Source organism: Ictalurus furcatus, chromosome 3 (genome assembly GCF_023375685.1).
Source record: "Ictalurus furcatus strain D&B chromosome 3, Billie_1.0, whole genome shotgun sequence".
In the NCBI taxonomy this organism is placed as follows: domain Eukaryota; kingdom Metazoa; phylum Chordata; class Actinopteri; order Siluriformes; family Ictaluridae; genus Ictalurus; species Ictalurus furcatus.
In genome coordinates this window covers 3,371,680-3,395,539 of record NC_071257.1, presented here as the reverse complement: position 1 = coordinate 3,395,539, position 23,860 = coordinate 3,371,680, and the positions used below count along the sequence as shown (strand labels likewise).

General features: G+C 42.0%; 2 protein-coding genes across 3 annotated transcripts in view; one reads left to right on the top strand and one right to left on the bottom strand.

The window, feature by feature from the left end:
- The window catches only part of cdh23 (cadherin-related 23), a 232,171-nt gene that overhangs the window by 25,932 nt on the left and 182,379 nt on the right, over window positions 1-23,860 (bottom strand). Inside the window, exons 38-39 of the mRNA XM_053620401.1 lie at window positions 1,925-2,146; window positions 1,718-1,837 (exon numbers count right to left, since the gene is read on the bottom strand). Coding sequence (XP_053476376.1) covers window positions 1,718-1,837; window positions 1,925-2,146 — 342 coding nt within the window. The remainder of the gene's footprint in view (window positions 1-1,717; window positions 1,838-1,924; window positions 2,147-23,860) is intronic.
- vsir (V-set immunoregulatory receptor) lies at window positions 8,956-22,529 on the top strand. 2 transcript variants are annotated; one of them, XM_053620405.1, is made up of 7 exons: window positions 8,956-9,229; window positions 16,383-16,745; window positions 17,326-17,376; window positions 17,909-18,019; window positions 18,455-18,482; window positions 19,531-19,706; window positions 22,253-22,529. In XM_053620405.1, exons 1-7 carry the CDS (start codon window positions 9,178-9,180, stop codon window positions 22,288-22,290), a joined length of 819 nt encoding a protein of 272 aa, XP_053476380.1. In that variant the 5' UTR covers window positions 8,956-9,177; the 3' UTR covers window positions 22,291-22,529. The 2 variants fall into 2 exon arrangements, with proteins under 2 accessions (XP_053476380.1, XP_053476379.1); XM_053620404.1 differs by having other exon boundaries at window positions 17,326-17,409.

The window sequence follows — 23,860 nt, the reverse complement described above, 5'->3', positions numbered from 1 at the left end:
GCCACTCTCTCAGCAGGAGACATTCAGATTTACAGTGTATAAAGAATAAAGCGGATTAAGTATGGAGTCATAATACTAAAAGACGTATACACGATCAAGTATTCATGGACCTGCCAGATAAATGATTACCAATTTGACCAAGTGACTACAAAAACCAAAAAGATACCATAAAATGGTACCTTGATACCTAATAATGCTTCTGTATTTTATTTTCCATTTCCCTTTTTTGTGACCTACAATGATACAAAGCTATAAGGTATTTTATTATTCAGTTCCCCATCAGTGACCGCTATAAAGCGAAACAAAAAAAAAACCAACCAACTAATAGCTCAGGGAATATTGGCACCCTTGGTAAATATGAGCAAAGAAGGCTGTGAAAAATTCTCTTTATTGTTTAACGTTTTGATTAAAAAAAAAAGATCACAAAAATACTCTGCTCTCATGGATATCAAACAATTGCAAACACAGGTTTATTAAATATATATATATATATATATCTCTCTTTGTTAAATATAGGTGTGCAACAATTATCGCCACCCTTTTAGCCAGTACTTTGTGCTAGCTCCCTTTGCCAAGATAACAGCTCTGAGTCTTCTCCTATAACGCCTGATGAGGTTGGAGAATACATGGCGAGGGATCTGAGACCGTTCCTCCATACAGAATCTCTCCAGATCCCTCAAATTTCGAGGTCCACGCTGGTGGACTCTCCTCTTCAGTTCACCCCACAGGTTTTCTAGGGGGTTCAAGTCAGGGGACTGGGATGGACGAAGGATGGACCCCAAGACACAACTAACTACTGCAATTCTCCAGCTGTGATCCTTGGAGATTTTTTGGCCACTCGAACCGTCCTCTTCACAGTGCGTCGAGACGATATAGACACACGTCCAATTCCAGGTCGATTCATAACAACATTTCCAGTAGACTGGAACTTCTTAATTATTGCCCTGATGGTGGAAATGGCCATTTTCAATGCTTGTACTATTCTCTTATAGCCACGTCTCATTTTGTGAAGCTCAACAACCTTTTGCCGCACATCACAGCTATATTCCTTGGTCTTTACCCGTTGTTATGAACGACTAATGGAATTTGGCCAACGTGTTACCTCATATTTATACCCCTGTAAAACAGGAAGTCATGGTTGAACAATTTCCTGTTCCTAGTCACCCAGGCGTACTAAAAAAATTTAAATATCAATGAGCATATACGTAAAATATATATTTTTCTCATATGGATTCATAGGGGTACCAATAATGGTTGCACACCTATATTTAACCGAGCGCGCGCGCACTCTCTCATATATATATTATATATATATAAAAATCAAAACCTGTATTTTGTTTGCATCTGTTTGAGATCCATGAGAGCAGAGTATTTTCATGAATTTTTTTGAAAAAAGATCAAAAGCTTAAACAGTAAAGACAATTTTTCACAGCCTTCTTTGCTCATATTTCCCAATTGTGCCAATATTAGTGGAGGGCACTGTATTTGGTTCTCCCGGGAGCCCTGGCTAGTGATTTGTCCAACTCTGAAACAGGACAAAATCTAAATGACATTCTATGACTGTTGTGGCAGTGAAAGCGCTGAAAAAACTACTACAGCATAACATTAATGAAATAAACATGAATACATTCATTCATATTTCTTATCACAGGTAAATCATCACACCTAAAGTGCCTCTATTCAGTGTGAAACATGTGCGCTTCTAATCATCACTCACAGTGGCACTAGATGTCAGTCTGAGCTGCGGTATTGGACATTGATCGGTAGCAGTGATGATCAGCGTGTAGCGTCCACTACTGATCTCATAATCCACCTCTCTCAGCACCGTGATCCGGCCCTTTGGGCATAAACACACACACGGAGCTTAGCATTTCATCTTGATGTACATGCAATACAAACCGTTCTCAAGAGCCATATGATTTACCGTGGTGGGACTGATGCTGAATGTTTGAGCCACATTGCCGAGTGCGATGGCATAGCGCAGAGTCCCATTCAGTCCTTCGTCAGGGTCAGAGGCTGTAACCGTAGCAATGGTGGCCCCTACCGTGTCTGGACCCTCGGTGAGGATAGTCACGTACTCCTTTGCAGCAAAAGCTGGGGCGTTGTCGTTCTCATCGATTATATAAACCCACACCGTAGTGGAGGTCTGCAGGGAAACATGACCGATATGCTGGTGTAGGAAAAGCTGTTTGGTCAAGAAATCAAATATAAGAACTACCCAACATCTGCTGACCAATGGGAATAAAGAATTCATCAGCGCTGTGTAATGTGTGTCATATTTGACCACTTTTACTGAAAGGTTACCACAAATGTGCCCAAAATCGTACTCTACACAATACTCAATCTACAATACGCTATTAATCTTTGCGCTGTGACGATATGCTGATTGTAACCATATTGATATGGAAAATAACTGGATTGAACAGAACAAGATAAAGTGTAGTTCAAGTCTAGACAAAGTCTGACAGGATGTCTCACAGAGATACCGCATGACGCTTTACTGCAAGAAGAGCGAGTAGCAGCACTCAAAAGCAAAATAAAAAAGGCTCTTCAAGTCCTGAAACCACACAGCTATTGTGCTTCTTTAATCCAAACGTTATTAAACAACCTAAACATTATTTTCAGGAATCTTTTCTGTACTTATCTAATCTGTGACCTACAAAAAAAACAAACAGAACATGAGGTGAAGTCCAAACAAAGGAAGCGCATTTCCCAACTCGCACTTATTCGCATTTTTCAACTGTCATCGTCATGCTCGTGTCAAGGTCCTTGACATGGTTTTCTTAGCAGAGGTGAACGAGGTAACAGAGTGCATGCACTGAGGCGTCTGTACACTTTGTCCTTCCTGTTTGTATAGTATGTACACATTTGGTAAAATTGTGTGAAAAATGGAAAATGAAATCAAACTGAAGGTAAATTTGCGTGCGGGTCCTGCACATTCTCGGATTTTTTTTTTTTCCACTTCTCAGTCACTGAGCACGGTACATTAACTAAAATGAATAACACTATGTACACACACACACACACACACACACAGTACTGTGCAAAAGTTTTAGGCACATGTTGGAGCAAAGATGCCTACGAAAATAATGAAATTAAATGTTTCTACATTTAAAAAAAAATAAAAAATACTATGAAGAGCAGTAAAAATTAACAAATGAAAACAAGTCAATATTTGTTGTGACGACCCTTTGCTTAAAAATAAAAATAGTAGTCTCGGGTACAACGTGTGCAGTTTTATAAGGAAATGAGCTGCAAGTTTTATTAAGCATTTTGCAGAACCAGCCACGGTTGTTCTGGAGACTCTGACTGTTGCACTCGCCTCTTATTTCTGCAGCGAAACCCAGCCGCCGTCATGATGTTTTCATCTGATAAGTCTCTCTTACACAATACGCTGCTTTCTTTACTGACACACAAACAGTTTTCTGCAACATTTCATTTTGTGCTGGAAAACTAATGTTTGGGAATCTAAAATGTTTTTGCACTGACTCGATAATGTAGAAGTCATAAAATAAAAAAAGAATCTATAGCAAAGTTTGTATCGGAAAAAAAACAACCCATATATATCTCTGTGAGTGTGGGTGTATGACAAAAAACGCACTGAAGATTGATGATGCATCATTTTACTTTTTATAGTCGCAAGTATTGTTGTGCAATTTCAACAAACGAGTCAGTTCCTGTTATCACTTATGCTACTGCAGCTATAAACTGACGTTCCTTCACCAGCTTCTCTTTTTTGTTTCTCGAAGACAAAACAAAGCAGGTGCTCCCGAGAAACCGAAAACACACAAGCTCCCGTTTCTTCCAAAGCGCTCACACTGGAGACTCCTTCCATAAATGCTAAATAAACATCTCCTTATAGAAAGATTCATCATATCAATTAGCACGTGTCTTGTCTTTATTAAATAACTGGATTCATAAAAAAAAACAAAAAAACCACACACAACAATCCATTTTTTATTATTAGTGCCAGCCATGCAAATCCCTGTGAATGAGTTGTTACTATAGAAACAATAACTTATTAGAACGAGCATATTGATATAAACCTGTGATTTATCCTGTAGTCGGAACAACCAGACAGTCAGAGCTGCTGGTATAGAAAATTCATCAACACCACCTTCTGTCCAATCAGAATGGAGAATTCAACAGCACTGTGGTATAAATATCCAATACATGACATTTAAAGCACATCATTTAAAAATACAATGATGATAATGATGCATTCGCGGTTGGTGGTATTGGTCTTGGGACTATCTTTAAGCCATGCTTACTCTGAATCTTTATTCATTTTATTTATAACTCATGGTACGGGTGACTTGTGGTGGCCAGTCACATTATGATGATACTTTATGGGTTTATGCGAGTAGCTTTATAGTTTAGACCAAACAGGTTTTGTACAATTGGTGTATTTGATATGTAAATGTCTAGTCATGTGTAGCGCTCACTTTATTACTAGCAGTGAAACCTGTTCTCTCTCACTTTGTCTCTCACTCATTTAAATGCTCAAGCCTTCTTTCATAGGAATGCATGCCTGTCTACGTCTGTATTTCCTGCCTACGTCTGTCTACTGCTGGCTTTCCCGCTGCTGATTACGTGCATTCACGTAACTTCCACTTACTTGGGATTTAGGGAAAAAGGTTGGTGGTGTGGTTTGGTTTGGTTAATGTTGATGTGAAACCAGTGGCGAAACTAGAACATTTGAATAAAATTAGCACATGCGGAAAATGATGTGCGTTTCTCGTTCGTGCCTGTTTGGCCTGTTTGACATGCTGATCTTTAACAACTGTTACACTTCAGCTCAGCGCTGGATAAAGTGAAATCTGTTAAACACACCCACCCACACACACACACCCCCACAACCATGTGACATCATCTCATTCTCAGTCATCGATTTACAGGAGTCCCTGCTGAACAAAAAAAATGCCAGGTGGGTGGAGAGAAGTCAAATTTGTTAAGTCTAGTGATTCATCAAACATGTTAAAGTTCAATTTCAATGGTACGAGTTCTCTAAATGAATACGAATCAAAAAACCCCCGTGTTGAATTAACACTTACAGCATCAAATTTAAACCCTAACTTTTACAGTAGATGTAAATACTGTATGCATTTGCAAAATGTCATGAATGTCATTTATTTTTATTTACTTAGCTATTTATTAAGTGTGCAGGACGTTACCTTTAAATCATTTTCAATGTTGAGAACCACAGTCATTACAGTGGGGTCCCTTATTATTATTATTTTTATTAGTATTAGTAGTGGTAGTAGTAATAGTGGTAGTAGTAGTAGTAGTAGTAGTAATAGTGGTAATGGTTGTATTGGTAGTGGTAATAGTAGTGGTAGTAGTACTAGTGGTGGTAGCAGTAGTGGTGGTAGTAGTAGAAGTAGAGGTAACAGTAGTGGTGGTAGTCGTGGTGATAGTAGCAGAAGTAGTGGTGGTAGTGGTGATAGTAGTGCTGTTAGTAGTAGTAGTAGGGTTAGTAGTAGTAGTGGTGGTGAGGTTAGTAGTAGTAGAGGTAGCAGTAGTGGTGATAGTAGAAGTAGAGGTAGCAGTAGTGGTGTTAGTAGTAGTAGAGGTAACAGTAGTGGTGGTAGTCGTGGTGATAGTAGCAGAAGTAGTGGTGGTAGTGGTGATAGTAGTGCTGTTAGTAGTAGTAGTAGGGTTAGTAGGAGTAGTGGTGGTGAGGTTAGTAGTAGTAGAGGTAGCAGTAGTGGTGATAGTAGAAGTAGAGGTAGCAGTAGTGGTGTTAGTAGTAGTAGTGGTGGTGTTAGTAGTAGTAGAGGTAGCAGTAGTGGTGGTAGTAGTGGTGATAGTAGTAGGAGTAGTGGTGGTGTTAGTAGTTGAGGTAGCAGTAGTGGTGGTGTTAGTAGTAGTAGAGGTAGCAGTAGTGGTGGTAGTAGTGGTGATAGTAGTAGGAGTAGTGGTGGTGTTAGTAGTAGTAGTAGTAGAGGTAGCAGTAGTGGTGGTGTTAGTAGTAGTAGAGGTAGCAGTAGTGGTGGTAGTAGTGGTGATAGTAGGAGTAGTGGTGGTGTTAGTAGTAGTAGTAGTGTTAGGAGTAGTAGTAGTAGTAGTGGTGGTGTTAGTAGTAGTAGTAGAGGTAGCAGTAGTGGTGGTAGTAGTGGTGATAGTAGTAGGAGTAGTGGCGGTGTTAGTAGTAGTAGTAGAGGTAGCAGTAGTGGTGGTGTTAGTAGTAGTAGTAGAGGTAGCAGTAGTGGTGGTAGTAGTGGTGATAGTAGTAGGAGTAGTGGTGGTGTTAGTAGTAGTAGAAGTAGCAGTAGTGGTGATAGTAGTAGGAGTAGTGGTGGTGTTAGCAGTAGTAGAAGTAGCAGTAGTGGTGATAGTAGTAGGAGTAGTGGTGGTGTTAGTAGAAGTAGCAGTAGTGGTGATAGTAGTAGTAGTGGTGGTGTTAGTAGTAGTAGAGATAGCAGTAGTGGTGGTAGTAGTGGTGATAGTAGTAGGAGTAGTGGTGGTGTTAGTAGTTGAGGTAGCAGTAGTGGTGGTGTTAGTAGTAGTAGAGGTAGCAGTAGTGGTGGTAGTAGTGGTGATAGTAGTAGGAGTAGTGGTGGTGTTAGTAGTTGAGGTAGCAGTAGTGGTGGTGTTAGTAGTAGTAGAGGTAGCAGTAGTGGTGGTAGTAGTGGTGATAGTAGTAGGAGTAGTGGTGGTGTTAGTAGTAGTAGTAGAGGTAGCAGTAGTGGTGGTGTTAGTAGTAGTAGAGGTAGCAGTAGTGGTGGTAGTAGTGGTGATAGTAGTAGGAGTAGTGGTGGTGTTAGTAGTAGTAGTAGTAGAGGTAGCAGTAGTGGTGGTGTTAGTAGTAGTAGAGATAGCAGTAGTGGTGGTAGTAGTGGTGATAGTAGTAGGAGTAGTGGTGGTGTTAGTAGTAGTAGTAGTAGAGGTAGCAGTAGTGGTGGTAGTAGTGGTGATAGTAGTAGGAGTAGTGGTGGTGTTAGTAGTAGTAGTAGTAGTAGAGGTAGCAGTAGTGGTGGTGTTAGTAGTAGTAGAGATAGCAGTAGTGGTGGTAGTAGTGGTGATAGTAGGAGTAGTGGTGGTGTTAGTAGTAGTAGTAGTGTTAGGAGTAGTAGTAGTGGTGGTGTTAGTAGTAGTAGTAGAGGTAGCAGTAGTGGTGGTAGTAGTGGTGATAGTAGTAGGAGTAGTGGCGGTGTTAGTAGTAGTAGTAGAGGTAGCAGTAGTGGTGGTGTTAGTAGTAGTAGTAGAGGTAGCAGTAGTGGTGGTGTTAGTAGTAGTAGAGGTAGCAGTAGTGGTGGTAGTAGTGGTGATAGTAGTAGGAGTAGTGGTGGTGTTAGTAGTTGAGGTAGCAGTAGTGGTGGTGTTAGTAGTAGTAGTAGAGGTAGCAGTAGTGGTGGTAGTAGTGGTGATAGTAGTAGGAGTAGTGGTGGTGTTAGTAGTAGAAGTAGCAGTAGTGGTGATAGTAGTAGGAGTAGTGGTGGTGTTAGTAGTAGTAGAAGTAGCAGTAGTGGTGATAGTAGTAGGAGTAGTGGTGGTGTTAGTAGTAGTAGTAGTAGAGGTAGCAGTAGTGGTGGTGTTAGTAGTAGTAGAGGTAGCAGTAGTGGTGGTAGTAGTGGTGATAGTAGGAGTAGTGGTGGTGTTAGTAGTAGTAGTAGTGTTAGGAGTAGTAGTAGTGGTGGTGTTAGTAGTAGTAGTAGAGGTAGCAGTAGTGGTGGTAGTAGTGGTGATAGTAGTAGGAGTAGTGGCGGTGTTAGTAGTAGTAGTAGTAGAGGTAGCAGTAGTGGTGGTGTTAGTAGTAGTAGTAGAGGTAGCAGTAGTGGTGGTAGTAGTGGTGATAGTAGTAGGAGTAGTGGTGGTGTTAGTAGTAGTAGAAGTAGCAGTAGTGGTGATAGTAGTAGGAGTAGTGGTGGTGTTAGTAGTAGTAGTAGTAGTAGTAGTAGTAGAGGTAGCAATAGTGGTGATAGTGGTGGTAGTAGTAGTGGTAGCAGTAGTGGTGGTAGTAGTATGAGTAGTGGTGGTGTTAGTAGTAGTAGAAGTAGCAGTAGTGGTGATAGTAGTAGGAGTAGTGGTGGTGTTAGTAGTAGTAGTAGTAGTAGTAGAGGTAGCAATAGTGGTGATAGTGGTGGTAGTAGTAAAGGTGTTAGTAGTAGTGGTAGCAGTAGTGGTGGTAGTAGTATGAGTAGTGGTGGTGTTAGTAGTAGTAGAGGTAGCAATAGTGGTGATAGTGGTGGTAGTAGTAAAGGTGGTAGTAGTAGTGGTAGCAGTAGTGGTGGTAGTAGTATGAGTAGTATAAATACTGAATCATTATTACTAAATAAATAAATATGAGGAAAAAGCCCTCATGTGGTTCAAGCTCCAAAAAGTTCATGAAGGCATCGTAAAAGTAATCCCTGGGAGAACCACGACGCACAAGTGTTCTGTTGACGCGAGAGTGGAAAAAAAACACGCGTGTCTGATATCTACGCGGAAGGGAAGATATTTTGTGAATAAAGACTTGACTTTAGGTTTTGTGCGCACACCTAGCATTCGGTATCGCTTCATAAAACTGGGATTAAACCACTGGAGTCACATGGATTACTTCTACGATGCCTTTATGAACTTTTTTGGAGCTTGAAAGGTTTGGTTACTGGACTAAAGAAAATAGAAGGACAGAAAATCTCCCAGATTTCATTAAAAATTGTCTTCATTTGTGTTCCGAAGACGAACGAAAGTCTTATGGGTTTGAAACGACACCAGGGTGAGTAACTAATGACAGAATCTTCATTTTTGGGTGAACTATCCCTTTAATAAGATACTAAATGTTTTGAGGGGGTAGAAAGGCTTAAGGCTCTAAAGATTTTTTTTAAAAAAAACCCAACTATAAAGTGACTACATTAGGTACATATGTACCTAACAGCATTTCCATCTATGTAAATGTACTTATTACAAACAGGCAGGCAGACAGGGGATGGGCCATGGTTACGGGGCGGATACATGAGTGTGTATGACTGTGTGAGAGGAGGGGAGAGAGAGAGAGAAAAGAGGAGCACACGAGACCAGTGTGTACAGTCAACAGCTCTGCGCATATTCCGCGCTCCTCGGGACGCGCTGTGCCAGAAAAAGCGCAAAAAAGTTTATGTGTCAGAAACCCGACAGTTCCGGGTTATTGCTTACACCCAAGAGCAGGAGGAGTAGTGTCATTTAAGAAGTTGAAGGAAACGTGGATCGACGGCAGAGATGTTGTTTTCGGCTGTGTGGCTTTGCTTTCATCTCGTCATGGCTGTTGAAGGTAAGTGTTTGGAAAGAGGCGAGTCTGGAGCGCGTGTGAGAGAGAGAGAGAGAGAGAGAGAGAGACACACACACACACACACACACACAGAGACTATAAACTTTTCCCAGCTGCAGGCTGTGAATAAAAGCCTCTCTTTTCAGCAGGAGCAACAGGTTTAAGACAAATACGCACGCATCTTTACTGCTGCGTCTGGGTGTTGTGTTATGAGTTTGAGCATCAGTTTAAATATCGCCTCACACTGACTTTACTCGAACACCGCAGCTGTTCATTTAACACACAGCCTAGAGTCAACACAGAGTGCTGATGAACCTTTCATCAACTGGCACTCAGAATCCGCTTGAGGCGTCACATTAGAGCCCATTAGGTGTAATTATTATTGTCACTCAAACGAGACACATTTGCTTTAATCGTTTGTCATGTTGGAAAAGTCTATGACACAAACAGTCCTTGAACTGAGAGTTGCCACATTGAGGTGTTATTGCAGAACAGACATAAGCTAGTTTGTATAACCTTTGTGTAAGCAAACACCCCCCCCCCCCCCCCCCTTCCAATTTGTTTATTTTCTCTGTGATGAAACTGCAGCTCTGCTATTTTCCCATTTTCCCTGAATGTGTCAAATTTGACTTTAATTCCTTATTTTGCCTATAACGTGGTTGTTTAGGTCAAATAAATAAATAAATAAACTGACAGGGAAAATGCCACCCCCCTTTACTGGATTATTATCTCTTAACCGTTCATGTTCCGCCCCTGCACATCTGGCGGATGATTCGAATCTTTTCAGCAAACCCTTTTAAATGATTCGACACCGGCTTATATTCGAATCATATGATTCACCACTAAGAGAAAAAACACCCAGAAAAACACCCGGAAACAGGATATTGTGCAGGCTGCAGATTTAACAATTTAGTATTGTATGGACATAGAGAACGGCTTAGCAGAAACATGAGAAAACATTGTTTCAGAAACCCAGTTTAGAGTGTTTAATAACATTAAATAATATTAAAATGTAATCTGATATAAAGGGTAAGCATATTATCTTTGACGTTGACTATTCCACATTGTCATGGCATTTCGACAAAACTGATATGCGTGAGCGTTTGACCATACAATATAACCAACACAGTATAATAAAATGGGTCTATTAATCTGAGATTAACGGTGGCTATAAAAACAGATTAAAACATTTTTTTCAAAACAGTCTATAAGTAAGTATGCGTTTAAACTGTTGTTAGAGATGGAAACGCTCTACATGACATATTGAGGAAAAAAAAAAAAACTTGAATAAAAAAAAGTTTACCAAAGCAATGAATTCATTCCTGTTTGTGAATGATTCACTCGATTCATCACAGGAGTTGTTCTAGAGAACCGATTCGTTCGCTTATCCACTGTTGCCACTTCTATCCTCTCAAACCAAAAGAGCGTGTGCTCGTTACTTCCATATAGTACTCCTGCTTGACGTCAACAGAGAAGTCAAAACACATAGTCTCTGGGTTTTTTTTCAGCCAGATGTTCACACACAAATACGGGAATGTGTGAAGGACGGAAGCATTGTGTCCTTGAGGAGATTTTGACCAGAGATAAATGCGATCGGTGCGTGCTTGCTTGTTGGAGTTAATGAGCAGCATGGGATTGACTGCGAGTAAGTGCGGATATGGAGCTGGGAAACGCAGCTGGGTATCTCCTCCACATCCAGCTGGGTTTTGCTGACTTTCCACCGTTCCTCTGAATAGACCATATTGATTTGTCCAAGTCCTTAATATAGATTGGAGGACATGCACCTGCTTAGTGTATATTTCATTAGGTTTTAAATTAACAAGCATACTGGCAGGGTTGCCAGGTATCACCAAAAGTTCAAAGCTCAACTACAGGGGCTTTCAAACTGCCAGTTTAGTCCGAAACACAGTACGGTTTGCATTGAAAAATTGGTCACGTGAAAGCCGTCACGTTGACCGGGAAGCGACCCGCGGTACCGAACCCGAGACTACCTGTAGGAGCTGGTCCGAGTTCGGTTGCGCCGGAACTCGTACACGGGTCCGCACTTATTCAGGAAGAAATTACCTTTCTTGTGTTTTAGCCGATGATGACATCATTAGTTTCAACAACACACGTGCACCATGAGTGGCAGGGGCGAACCACTGCTGCACTAATAACACCTATATATATATATATATATAAATAAATGTCTGTAGTGTACCTTGGTTTTTATTGTCAATAGATTTTACATATAGGCTATTAGGGCTGGGCAATATGACGACATTATATCAATGTCAAGATGAATTGTAGCAGTATACCATCTCAACACTTACAACGATTTAAAAACAAATCAAATAATTCAATTAACTGGTATGAAAATCGGTCGCTTGATTTACACGTCTGTGCTAAGATTCGTCCTAGCTTTGTTGGTAGATTAGCAAATCAAGCTAAGTGTAGTAGCTATGTACACTCACTAGAGGCAATAGAGATCTCGGCAACTTCCTTCCAAGCTTTCTTTCTTTCTTTCTTTATTTAGTAACGTGTCTTCAATACGAAGTTATATGTGACAGGATCAAATGAATTTCATGCATCAAACAGAAAATGGGCACTGAAGAAACATGGGACCACATGTGCAAACGAAGGCATCATTCAAGCCAAATGTTGTTTTGTTGTTATTTCTTTTTGTCACCTCGTTCGTACAGACGCTGAAATCTCACTTTAAATGTTGCTTTCTCACTTGCTGTCACTGAAATTGCGGTGACGTGTTGGGTACGTACATCGAAAATGAATGGTTTCCGGAATGTAGGGCAAGTGGTTAGGTCATTTCTAAGAACACTGCTAGATCAGACTTCACTCTATTTACACGCCATGCATACCTAATGAAAACTGGTTTTGGCTTCCGAGGTTTTCTCCGATTGGCTGCCGGTTGTCACAGATCACCGATAAAGCAAATGTTGGTCTCATCTATTAGCGACCACAGCGCAGGTTTATCCCCTGTAGCAATTTTCCCTGTATTTCCCTGTAGCAAAAAAAAAGGGCACAAATAATCTTTAAACACATCAAGGATCCCCAAGAGTATCCATCACTGTACCGTAATGCGCTCAGCGTAAATTGCATTTCCGCATCATATCGCTTTATGTTGTGTCTGACTCCGAGGCCGGCGTGAGCGAGTCTTCCTGAAACGTGGTTTAACACGTCAAGCAATCGAAGCTTGTTTGCAGACAGCCTTTGCATCAGTCACACGGGTGTAAATCAGCGATGCGGTCTCCCCGGTCAAGCTGTGGGAGAAACGCATCATATTTGCACAGAACAGGCCTGAGGTCACGGTGGAAGCGTCTTTCCAGCGGTCAGAATAATGCTGCGTTAAAGCAATATGTGGAAGCTCTTCTGCGAGTGGAAATGGGCCTCCAGCAGGGAGAATAATGGCCACAGACTGGGAAGATCAGGAAAAATGAGAATAATGGATTGGAACCGAATCAGATTTGACTCTATTGTCCCTGTGAGAGACAGGAACAGGCACGGGGCTCGCGGCTACTTGCAATTACACAGCGTGCTTTTCCTATTGCTCTTCCTGATGGCCAGACACACAAGCACACACCCTGACAACCAACTGCCTAGGGTCAAAACAGACTCAAAGCCTGTATATATGCTAAAAAGTTCTAAACCCGTACAGTCTATATCTGCAAACGGGACCAAATTCAGGCCTCTCTTAGGCGAAGCAGATGTAACAAAACACTAACTGGGCTGTTCATTTATACATATTACAAATATGACATTTGCAATCTGTGCCTGTTTATGAACAATCAGCTCACGGTAGATCAGGTTCGGTATCTGTTTGATGTCCACCGGCCGAAAAATAACACTCGAGGAGGATGCAGCGCCAAGGTAGGAGTGGGCGATATGACAAAAATGTCACCACAATACTTTAAGACATTTCTACAACACTGTATATGTTTTCTGACATTAACATAAACATTTTCACCTTTAAATTATCGTTGAATGTACGATTTGTGAACGGGGGCGACGTTCAACGCAAGATGAGGCGCACTATTTCGGCGAGCACGTCCTCTGAAGGTCCTCGGACAACATTTTATCCGGAAAGGAACCAGCACAGCTTGCGGATTCGCTACACGACCGGGATCGTCCGTTAATCTTAACCTTGGAACGAGCGCCGTTTTGATTTCGGCTAGCGACGAGGCAGTTTGTAAATGTTCTCCTCGCTCAGAGTGGTAGTTTAATCCGCCCCGTTTGTCGATACCGGAATTATGGGATTGGTTAAATTATTATTATTATTATGAAGAAGAAGTAGCACAAATGGATTTAAAGAAGCACTTCAAGATGATCAAAGCTAGCAAGCAAATGCGCCATTTTAGTTGAGGATCGAGTTGCTTTGGCATCAAAGTGGGTTTCCGTGGAAACGGGGCATTGTTGTAATCTTTGGGGTAGGGTAATTTTATTAGGAACGCTCTGAAAGCCAACACCAGAGCAGGAAGGAAGTCTCTGCCCTTCCAAACACCAGCACAACATCTCTATCATTTCCAAACATCCGGAAAGTTCCTCCTGTAGACTGCACCGCACAGTGCTTTCTCCCTCTCTCGCTCTCTCTCCCCCTTCCACTGGTATTCCTCTGCGGTTTAGATCATATACAGATGTTACACAAATTTATCAGTGTTCATCGTGATCTTCTGCACACACACCACCGCTATGACAACACCACAATAATAACGCGGCTGCACTTACTGAAACCGTGACTGCTTGGGGACGGGATCACAAATGTTAAATGAGTCATTAGTGAATGCCAAATCGTCGCGCGTCGGGACGGCTGGATTTTCCACACCGCTTATTTTTAACCTAGAAATACTCCGAGTGTAATGTAGCACACGCTGAAACAGCAGGCACACACCAGATGTGTAATTTTAAAGCCACTGGACTTTTGGGTGTGGTTGAATTCATGACTCATAAGCCAGTTATACAAAAACAGAGACATTATATAAGACACTATTTACCGAACATGCATGGTGAATGGTGATGCGTAGGGAGCTTCATAGTTTAAGCAAAACTGACACACACCTTTTTTTTTTTTTTACTGTAAATAGAAACCCCTCACTATCCCCACCAGCATAGCGAGAAGCCTCATCATTTCATACAGACGATGACGTGGCACAAAGTTCACACAATACAAATTTGATGCTGTACAAAACCAAACGGCGTCTTAGTGCTTATCCGAGATAACTGTGAACATGGCAGGGGGCAGTAGCCTTGTTAGCGGAATTCAAGAAAGAGGAAAAAAAAAAATACGCGTGACGTAAGAAGCATAAAACGTTTGGGGACGTGCTGTTCTAGGAAAATAATCAACAGCTGTGTGGTAACTCCACTTCACCTTATTCGCCTGTTCACCGTCGGATAAACGCTACAAGTTTACAAGAAGAAATAGTTTTTCTTCATGACGGATTATTTTTTATGACGTTAGAACGTCCAGAAGACATCGGCTACGCGTGGAGTGTCAGCTTGTTATACAAGACTTCGGCAAATATGAATTTAACCTCGATACTGAAACTGACACTTTTGACATAGTTGGCAATTTCTGTCGTAGCGGGGTGTGTGTGTGTGTGTGTGTGGGGACACGTACGGCAGTAACTGTGTTTTGCTTACAAAAAGTTTTGAAACTTAGAGGAGGAACCATGGAGATTCAAAAAGAGCTCAAAAAAAGTCACAACACCAGCAAAACCCCCCCCCCCCCCAAAAAACAAGTGGAACAAATGTCACAGAGAGATGGAGGGAGGAACAAATCGATGGAAAAAGAAGAGGAGGAGAGTTTCGCTGACTTGACTAGTACAGTTCTACTATGCTTGAACTAGTAGCACTGATAACCACCACAACAATAATATCTTTACAATGCTTTAAAGAATTTGCATATATAACATGAATGACCAATTAAGTATGGAGCCGTAAAAAAAAAAAAAAGAAAAAAAAAAGCGTACATTGGAGTAAAAGTAATAATACAGACAGAAAGTATTATAAAATATATATTGATATACTAGTAAAACATGGGACGTGAACAACTATAGGACGTAAACATAAAATAGAAAGGCCTGCGCTATTACTTTTCCTATGCCACTAAACCGGCATTTTCTAGCTCTTTCTCTAGTTTTATGAGCAAGTAAGCATTCTGAAATTTGCCTAGAGGTAAGGCATTTTGGTTTTATTTAAAAAAAAAAGAAATAAAACAAAAAAAAAAAACCCATGAAATAACAGGCCAGGGGAAATCACGTTTCTCTCGGCTGAGTCAAGTCAATAATGGTGACATTTTGATTGAAATGCCAGCTCAGCATCTTCACACACACACGGGCACAGGTGGAATGAATCACAGTCTAGTAAACGCGCTCTAGCTGACTGATGGATGTAGGCTGTGTGCGCTTTCACTATGCTTCAGTCATGCACACCTACACCGCTCAGGAAACGACCGCAAACACTCATGTCTGAACATTTCTGGATGCACGAACCTGTGCTCAAGCAACAACAGAAAGTCATTTAACCTCCTGTACTTTAATTCACGGCATTACTTAATGTTCTGTCCTTTTGACTCTTCTGGGGATTTTTTTTTTATAATTATTTATTGTCATATCGAAATGCGAGTGTGGAATGTGTTGTAAAACAAACCCAACAAATAGACACAAAGGTTATTGTTACTATTACACCGGTAACATCTTATACAGGGAATTGAAGAGGACAGATGTTTACTGAGCATTTATTCTTCAGTGTCAAGGTAAACTTGAAATTGTAAGTTTTCTGACATTTGGCTGGTCTCCATGAGGAAAACTGCGTATTTATAAAAAATACATTAAAAAACAAAAACACTAACACAGCCAAATTTTTCGTTTTAGTGACTGAAATTAAGGCTAGGGTTAAATTGAGGTGTAAGCATAGCGTTAATTTAAGTAGTGTGGGGTAAGATTGCGGTCATGTGACTAAAATTACTAGAACTAAAAAGATTAACGATGCTCTAACATCCCAATTGATTTTGAAAACCCAATCCAATCCCGTATAAACAGAGTATATAAAGAGTTTGTTTAAACAGAGGGAAACAGTTATTCAGGTTTTGTAAATGACTGAGAAGAAACACTTCTTCAAGTTGGAAGTAGCAATCATTGATTGTCTTTTGTCTTTCCATCTCCAGTGAACACTGAATACCACCCCCACTCGCTCAGTGTCTCGGTGCCCTACGTCTCCTACATATGTCCGGAAGGTGCCAACATCACGATGGTGTGTGAACAGTCTGGCGCTATGGAGCATACGGAGGACCGAATAGCCAAGTTATGGTTCTTCAATTCACACATGGACCAGCGGTGTCACAGTCACCTGCAAAAAACGGATTTTGTGAAGTTCGAGTCCCATAAGACGTCCTTCGCCGTCACGCTGCTGGGCGTGACACGGGCCAACCAGGGACGCTACTGCTGCATGGTACTGGACTTCCTGCCGGAAGGCAAGCACAAGCCGTTGCAGGAGGCGCACAGCCACATGATGCTCACCGTCACGGCACGTAAGAAACCGTCTCAGTTCACTGCCAACCGTTATAACCCGTTATTACAACCTAGTGTTTAGGAACATGTTATTTACAGCTTATTTGCAGTATATAATTAAACGTCCTGTCCAACACACACACACGCACACCTTACTGCTGCAATACCAACTATTAACACATACACGTGTCAGCGTGTCTTTAGAAACGAAACACCATACGCTGCTAAACAAAGAGCAATGTAGGGCTGTCATGCAACACATGAGTTACAGTTAGTCGATTATGTTCCTATAACAGCATGCTCCAAAGTGTTTTATTCCTCTTACGCCACGGTAACTTAGCAACAAGAGCATGCAAAACTTTTTTTTTATAATCCATTTATGGTGACTTGAATGACCTCCAGCGCTACCGTCAGAGGTGCTGTTACACAACATGAGTGATCTAAATAGTACTGCGGTATAACGTTTAGTTATATACTGTAATTATGCTTTAAATACAGACTCGTAATATTTTGTGTTCGAGCCAGACCGTTTCATCGCTACTGGATTGATGTTCGTGGCCGGTTTAAATTAACATTCACCACCATGTCGTCATTCCCCAGGTCGCAACGACAGTCTGAAGTGCACAAAGCTGTCGCCGTCACCTCCACAAGGTACATTGAAAGCAACCAAGAACATGCCATATGGTTAGTGATTGATGCTAACTGATGCTGCAGCGGCACTTTAATAATACAGTACTGTACACCGTCTTTTTTTGTTTGTTTGTTTTAATAATTTGACACTTAACTGAGGAAAAAGTTGATATTCGAGACAATTAAGTCTTGCTTATACTGTCTCTATGATGTTACATGATCAACTGAGGCAGTGGTGGCTTGGCGGTTAAGGCTCTGGGTTACTGATCGGATGGTCGGGGATTCAAGCCCCAGCACTGCCAAGCTGCCACTGTTGGGCCCTTGAGCAAGGCCCTTAACCCTCTCTGCTCCAGGGGGCGCCATATCAAGGCTGACCCTGCGCTCTGACACCAACTTCCTAACATGCTGGAGTATGCAAAGAAAAGAATTTCACTGATATTTGACCGATAAAGACTCCTTATCATTATCTGTCCAGCTTCCTATTTTGAAAGCACAAGTTCACACATATCGCTCGATCATTCTGTTCATTTTATTATTCTCCGTCATCCTCTAGGTACAGTGGCTGCAGGTCTGGCTACAGCTGCATGCATTATGGGTATTTTGTGTCTGCCCGTCTTACTGATCCTGGTGTACCGCCAAAGACAAAGAACTCAGAGCAGCCGACGTGAGTACACACACACACACACACACACACACACACACAATGGGGTACAAATATTCTTGAGTAGCAAGTCAAAACTGTTTATTATTGGCTGAATGCAGTAGCTATGTCATGTAATATAGTACTCCTAGCAAGCCATACTAACCGAGTCAATGCCTGGTGACATGACCGTGTATGTGCTTTTTTTTATTTTTTTTATTTTTTTTAAATTTTTGTTTTTTTGGTTTAATTTTTTTAATGCATACAGAACATCTCTTACAGTTTAATTTGTAATAACGAGAGGACTCGCAGAATCAATCAGCCCTTACTATGAGTGACTTGAAAGCTTTGAGCGCATGTTCAGCCCCACATCCTGCACAACTCTAGAGGAAATCATAGTCAGCTGCATGCTGCTTACTGTCACACAATGACCGGTTTCCACTTCCTGTTTCCCCACAGGTGCACACGAGCTAGTTCGCATGGACAGGTGAGTTCGCACACAGTCACTGACTCAGCTGCTGTAAAACAACAGTTTGACTAAAAACGAAATCTGCACAGTTTGCATTTATCCACGAATATAAACAGAGATGCTTGGTGTGTGGATTTAGATCCCCGCCCATCCCCCTCCCATCCCCCTCAGCGCACTGCCAAATTCCGTACCTGAGCCAAGACACCAACGTATCTAGGAATTAAGGGGAGCTTATAGTCTGAACTATGGTACTACTCTACGCAAACTGTGTGTGTAAATCATCACACATCTACCTCAAACCACACCGAGTTGTTACCTAATCTCAGACATGCTTATGTGGTTTCTGAATCAGCACAGTATGTGAGAGAAAGCGTGTTTGGGCCAGGTGATCATGGTACTTGTGAAATAGCACCAGGAGTCGCAAATCTAGATTTGGGATAAGCTACTTTCACCACTGACTGGCAGGGAGGTCACGTGTTCAAGTTTACGTTTAAGACGGACGCCTTTATCCAAGGTGACTTAAGGTGAGCAGGTTCGTGGTAGTGGGATTTGAGTAATCCAAAAGGCCCAAACCCCAGAGATACCGCTTCCTCTTTTCCTGCAACTAACTCTATGGCGTCGGTGACCGTACCTTGATACGTTTTGGCAATTAATTAAAATAAATAAATAAATAAATAAAAACCGTCCAGCACCACTGTGCGGATCTGGAGCGGATCCAGCGCTACATTTGTCCCTACTCCAGTGCAGTGACGATTTGGGATCGTTATCTAAACATAGCCAAAAAGATGTTGCAAAAGTTTTTATCCTCTGCATGTTTTGAAGTTTGACGGCAAAGATGGTGTTACCGAACCAACCAATCCAGCGGAAGCGTTCCTGATGATTTCGGACGATTTAAGCTTTCCTTCCATGTCAGCTTCATCACTAGCCCCAGAGTCAAATTAAAGACACGTCAGAGATCAAACGTCCTGGCTACATCTGCGATACCGGAACACAATTGTGCTGATCACGTGTTTCTTTGGTTAAATAGAATTGTCCTTTAAGTGTTATGATGATGTTCTCTTTCCAGCGAGGCTCAAGGCCACGAGAACCCTGTATACATGGGCGGCTCTCCGGCGCCCCCATCTCGCACCGTGGCTCAGATCCTGACGCGCCAGTCGTCCGAAACGGGACGTCACCTTCTGTCCGACCCCGGCACCCCCTTCAGCCCAAACCCGCACGGAGAAGTGTTTTTCCCCGCGCACGGTAAGACCCCTCTCGGCACACGATAAACAATTCTCCACCTCCTTCAGTTTACAGACAAAACATACATGTTTATTTCACATCTCCTCTTTGCGCAGTGTTTATTTGTATTCATTCCTGCGCAGAGTTCAGAGACCACAAACACAAACTTCACATTCCTCTGTGTGCAACGTAAATACATAAGCTCAAACAAATCCCAAACGGCTTCTTATTCTATACGCGTGTGTGACGGTCTGGGAAATCAGACACTGCCCTGACTGGATTCGAACACAAGTGACGCAGTGTTTTCCCATTAGAGCGCTTTACATGGCTCACCGAGAGGAAAGGACTGACTCCAAATAAGTGAAATGAACTACTTAGATATAATAATAATACTTTTACGACTTTATTAAAAAAAAAAAAAAAAAAAAAAAAACCGACCTCGCAAACTGGTAAATGATGAAGTAACGAGAAGAACACGGGATCGTACGCGTTCCAACTTGGACATGTGAATGACTTTGAATATGCAAACATGATGAAAATTCAAATAGTATTTGAACAGTGAAATACGTTCTTACGACACTAACGCGCGTGCACACACACGCAAAGTCCAGTCTGCACAGAACAACAGGTTTTACTGGTCTACACAACACACAGCATCATGTGTACAACATTTCCACTGAAATTAGTCAGAAGTAACCTTTTACACTCTCACGCAGACACTCACACACTCTCATACACACTCACTCGCTCGCTCACACACACGCATGCATGCATGCACAAAGTCCAGTCTGCACAGTACAACAAGTTTTACTGATCTACACAACACACAGCATCACGTCTACAACATTTCCACTGAACTTAGTCGGCAGTAACCTTTTACAACACACACTCACACACACTCACAGCTGCAAGTATTTCTTTGTGAAAATATGATGAGTTCCTGCAGCCTGGATCCTGTTTATAGTCTGGAGTGTATCACTACAAGGCGAGAAACATCTGGAAACAGGGAGGAGATCCGTACACATGCACATTCACGTGCAAACACATGTACACACATTATTAACAGAGGCTCACAAATGCACAAACACATGTATGTGCGCGCACACACACACACACACACACACACACACACACAGGTTCTGTGTTAGTGACCACAAGCTTGCGTGTGAGTTCAGGTCCCAGGCCACTGATCGGACTCTGCGTCACTTGTAAATCTGGGGCACTTATATACATGCCACATACCCTCTTCCTCATTCTCTAGATTACCCGTATTCATCAAAAGGTCCTCTTCAAAGTTAACTGCCGGGCAGCGCAGTCGCTTTATACACTACGTCATCATGAGGAGAAAGAAAAACAGACCCCGTCTGCTCCGAGCACCTTTAGCCACTCTGAAGAGAACAATACATCTCGCCTTTATTTCAGTGCAAAGAAGAATTCCCTCGTGTTTGTTTGGGTGATGCCAGTGGCATTTTCTGGAAACGTTCCCCTCAGCGCGCGACACAGTGCCCCCCGTAATCGACTACACATTTATTTCATGAGCGTATGACTCATAACACACACGAGCTGCAATTCTGAAGGCGATTATATAAAAAAAACCTAAAAAAAAAAACACAACAGACACACACATTCTAATTAGTTAGAAATTTGTCAAGAGACAATTCCAAATAATTGGGCTTCTCAACCATCAGACCAGCCATCAGTTCTCTACTGCCAACTTTTAGTTCCTATTTTGGTTCCTATTTTGAACATGGCTTGACTTATAGAAACATGGAAGAGAAACGCAAATAAATGCTGATAAAGCACAACGATAGCCAAGCGAGCCGAACTGGCGTCTAGAAGGACGTTCTCATTGAAGAATAACTCCGTTTAAAGCAAACGGGAATTACAATCAAATTCAACGTACAGAAACGCAACGTGCAAGAACGCCACCAGGAACCAACCCCGCGATCAGCGCAGCGTACCGAACCATCACGGAGAAGCAGTTGAAATTTGAAAGTTAGGATTTTCCCCCCACCGTGCCTCCGACCTTTTACTCGGTGTTCGTTTTCACAACTACACGCGGTTACACAACTGCCCGCTTCTGCTTTTTCGGCTCCGTTCCTGCAATCCCCGTTTCTGGGAAAGTGTTTCACGGTTTTTCTTCTGTTGCTCCACTATTCAGCCAACTTTTGTAAGATCGGGTTTACGCACCAGCGGGGCAGAGTGCGTTGCTCAGCGTGTAGCAGTTCAAACTCAAATCGCAGGGTTATTTGAATGCGCTCGTTCGAGGACGTTGACGTTTCCATAGCGACGGCGCGTTCGGACGGACGATAGGGCGGCGTTTTCTGGAAAGAGAGGTTTGCGTGACGTATTTTGGAAGGAGTCTCCAGTGTCGGCGTTCGTCGGTCAGGAAATAAAGCTGTGGCTTTAGGTGTCCCGACACAGGAAGGTCTTTAGGACGAACGGCGAACGATTTCACTTTTGGTCGTTACTGTGTAGCCTTCGTGTGTGTGTTTACTGAGAAATAAAGTTCCACAGAAACACATATGTGCGTACACTAATGTGTGTGTGTGTGTGTCGTTTTGCAGAGCCCATCCCGGAGTCCCCCGACTTCCAGCCGTTGTAGGATGGAGAGACGCGTTCATGTTCTCAGCGCCCCTGAAACGCCCTGCACTTTTCTTTCTCCGACGCAGTCCGTCCTGCCTGCTTTCTCTATGACCAGGAGGACAAGGAGAGAACAAACCCCCATCTTCTTCTTCCACACACACACACGCACACACGCACACACGCACACACACACTTTCCACCTGTATCAACAGCCAGGGGCCAGGAGGAGCTCATCTCACTTTGTGTTGCGTAGGGTGGGGATGGGGCGGGGGGTGGGGGTGGGGGGGGGGGGTCCTTTTTCGCAGACAGACTGGAATGTTCTACAACCGAGGGGAACGGGGGTCTTTTTTCAGGAGGTGGTGTTGCTCCGCCCGTTGAGAAGCAGAACCACTGAGGGAGCACACACGCTTGAATTCTTGTTCTTGTCTCGTCTTTTCTTCTCAACGCTGGCACGGAAACGGCTACATCTCCCCTGTCCGTCTGTCGGGTGCTTTTTGTGTAGGACATGACGTGTCAGTGTGTCAGAGATCACCAGCTCGTTAATGGGTTTTGTTGTTGTTTTGTTTTTTTTTACTTGTCTATGCTCGTTATGACCAAACTATTGTAACTGCCAAAGAAAACTCAAGAAGTTCACTTAGCTTTAAGATATTAAGTAAATATTTTTGGGTTTATATAGTTTTTTTAATATGTATTTTATATAGTAGTGTGTGTGTATATATGTGTGCGTGCAAGAGAGAGAGAGTGTGAGAGTGAGAGAGAGAGAGAGAGAGAGTGTGAGAGAGAGAGCTTCAGCTGGGCCTGAATCAAAATCCAGACAATAAAAGTGTATTGGGATAGTATGTGGATAGTTATATTATATATATATATATATATATATATATATATATATATATATATATATATACGTGTGTGTGTGTGTGTGTGTGTGTGTGTGTGTAAGAGGCCTATTTATACAGGCCTATTTGTGTGACAGTGAAAATGTTAGTGTATCTGTGTCTATATATGAATGTCTATAAAATGCGTTATATAAAATGATGTATTTGTTCTCTTCTCGTGTATTTTGTACAATAAAACTTAGTCCCATGTATAAAACGCATCGATGCAGTACATCAATTAGAAACTAGGAAAAATGTGTTCCACCAATCGATTGTGTCAACGACAAAGAACAATTTGTTCTGCCGTACAAGGCTGTGAGTATTTCTCAGACTGCAAGAACCTGAAACAGGAACTAGCAGAATATTTGAAATTGCAACTTCCTGTTTCAGAAAAAAAAAAAGGCACACTTGTGGGTTTCCTGTTTTTGTAGTTCACCAGTTTATGCTTCCTGTCTTAAAATGGTAAATGTGCCAGCAGGTCTGAATACCACTTGGGTGTTAATACCCAGCTTTGACATCACTCACCACAAATTCTAAGGTTTACTCAGGAGTTCACAAGTTCAATGCTATTTTTTTTTTTTTTTATTAAAAAAACACAACAACAAAACTGATCAATTGCATGGAAAAAGTAAGTACACCCCTACATTTATCACCCCTTCAAATCTCTAAAATTAGAATGACGTGTTGGAGATTGTATGACGTGATTAGAACCTG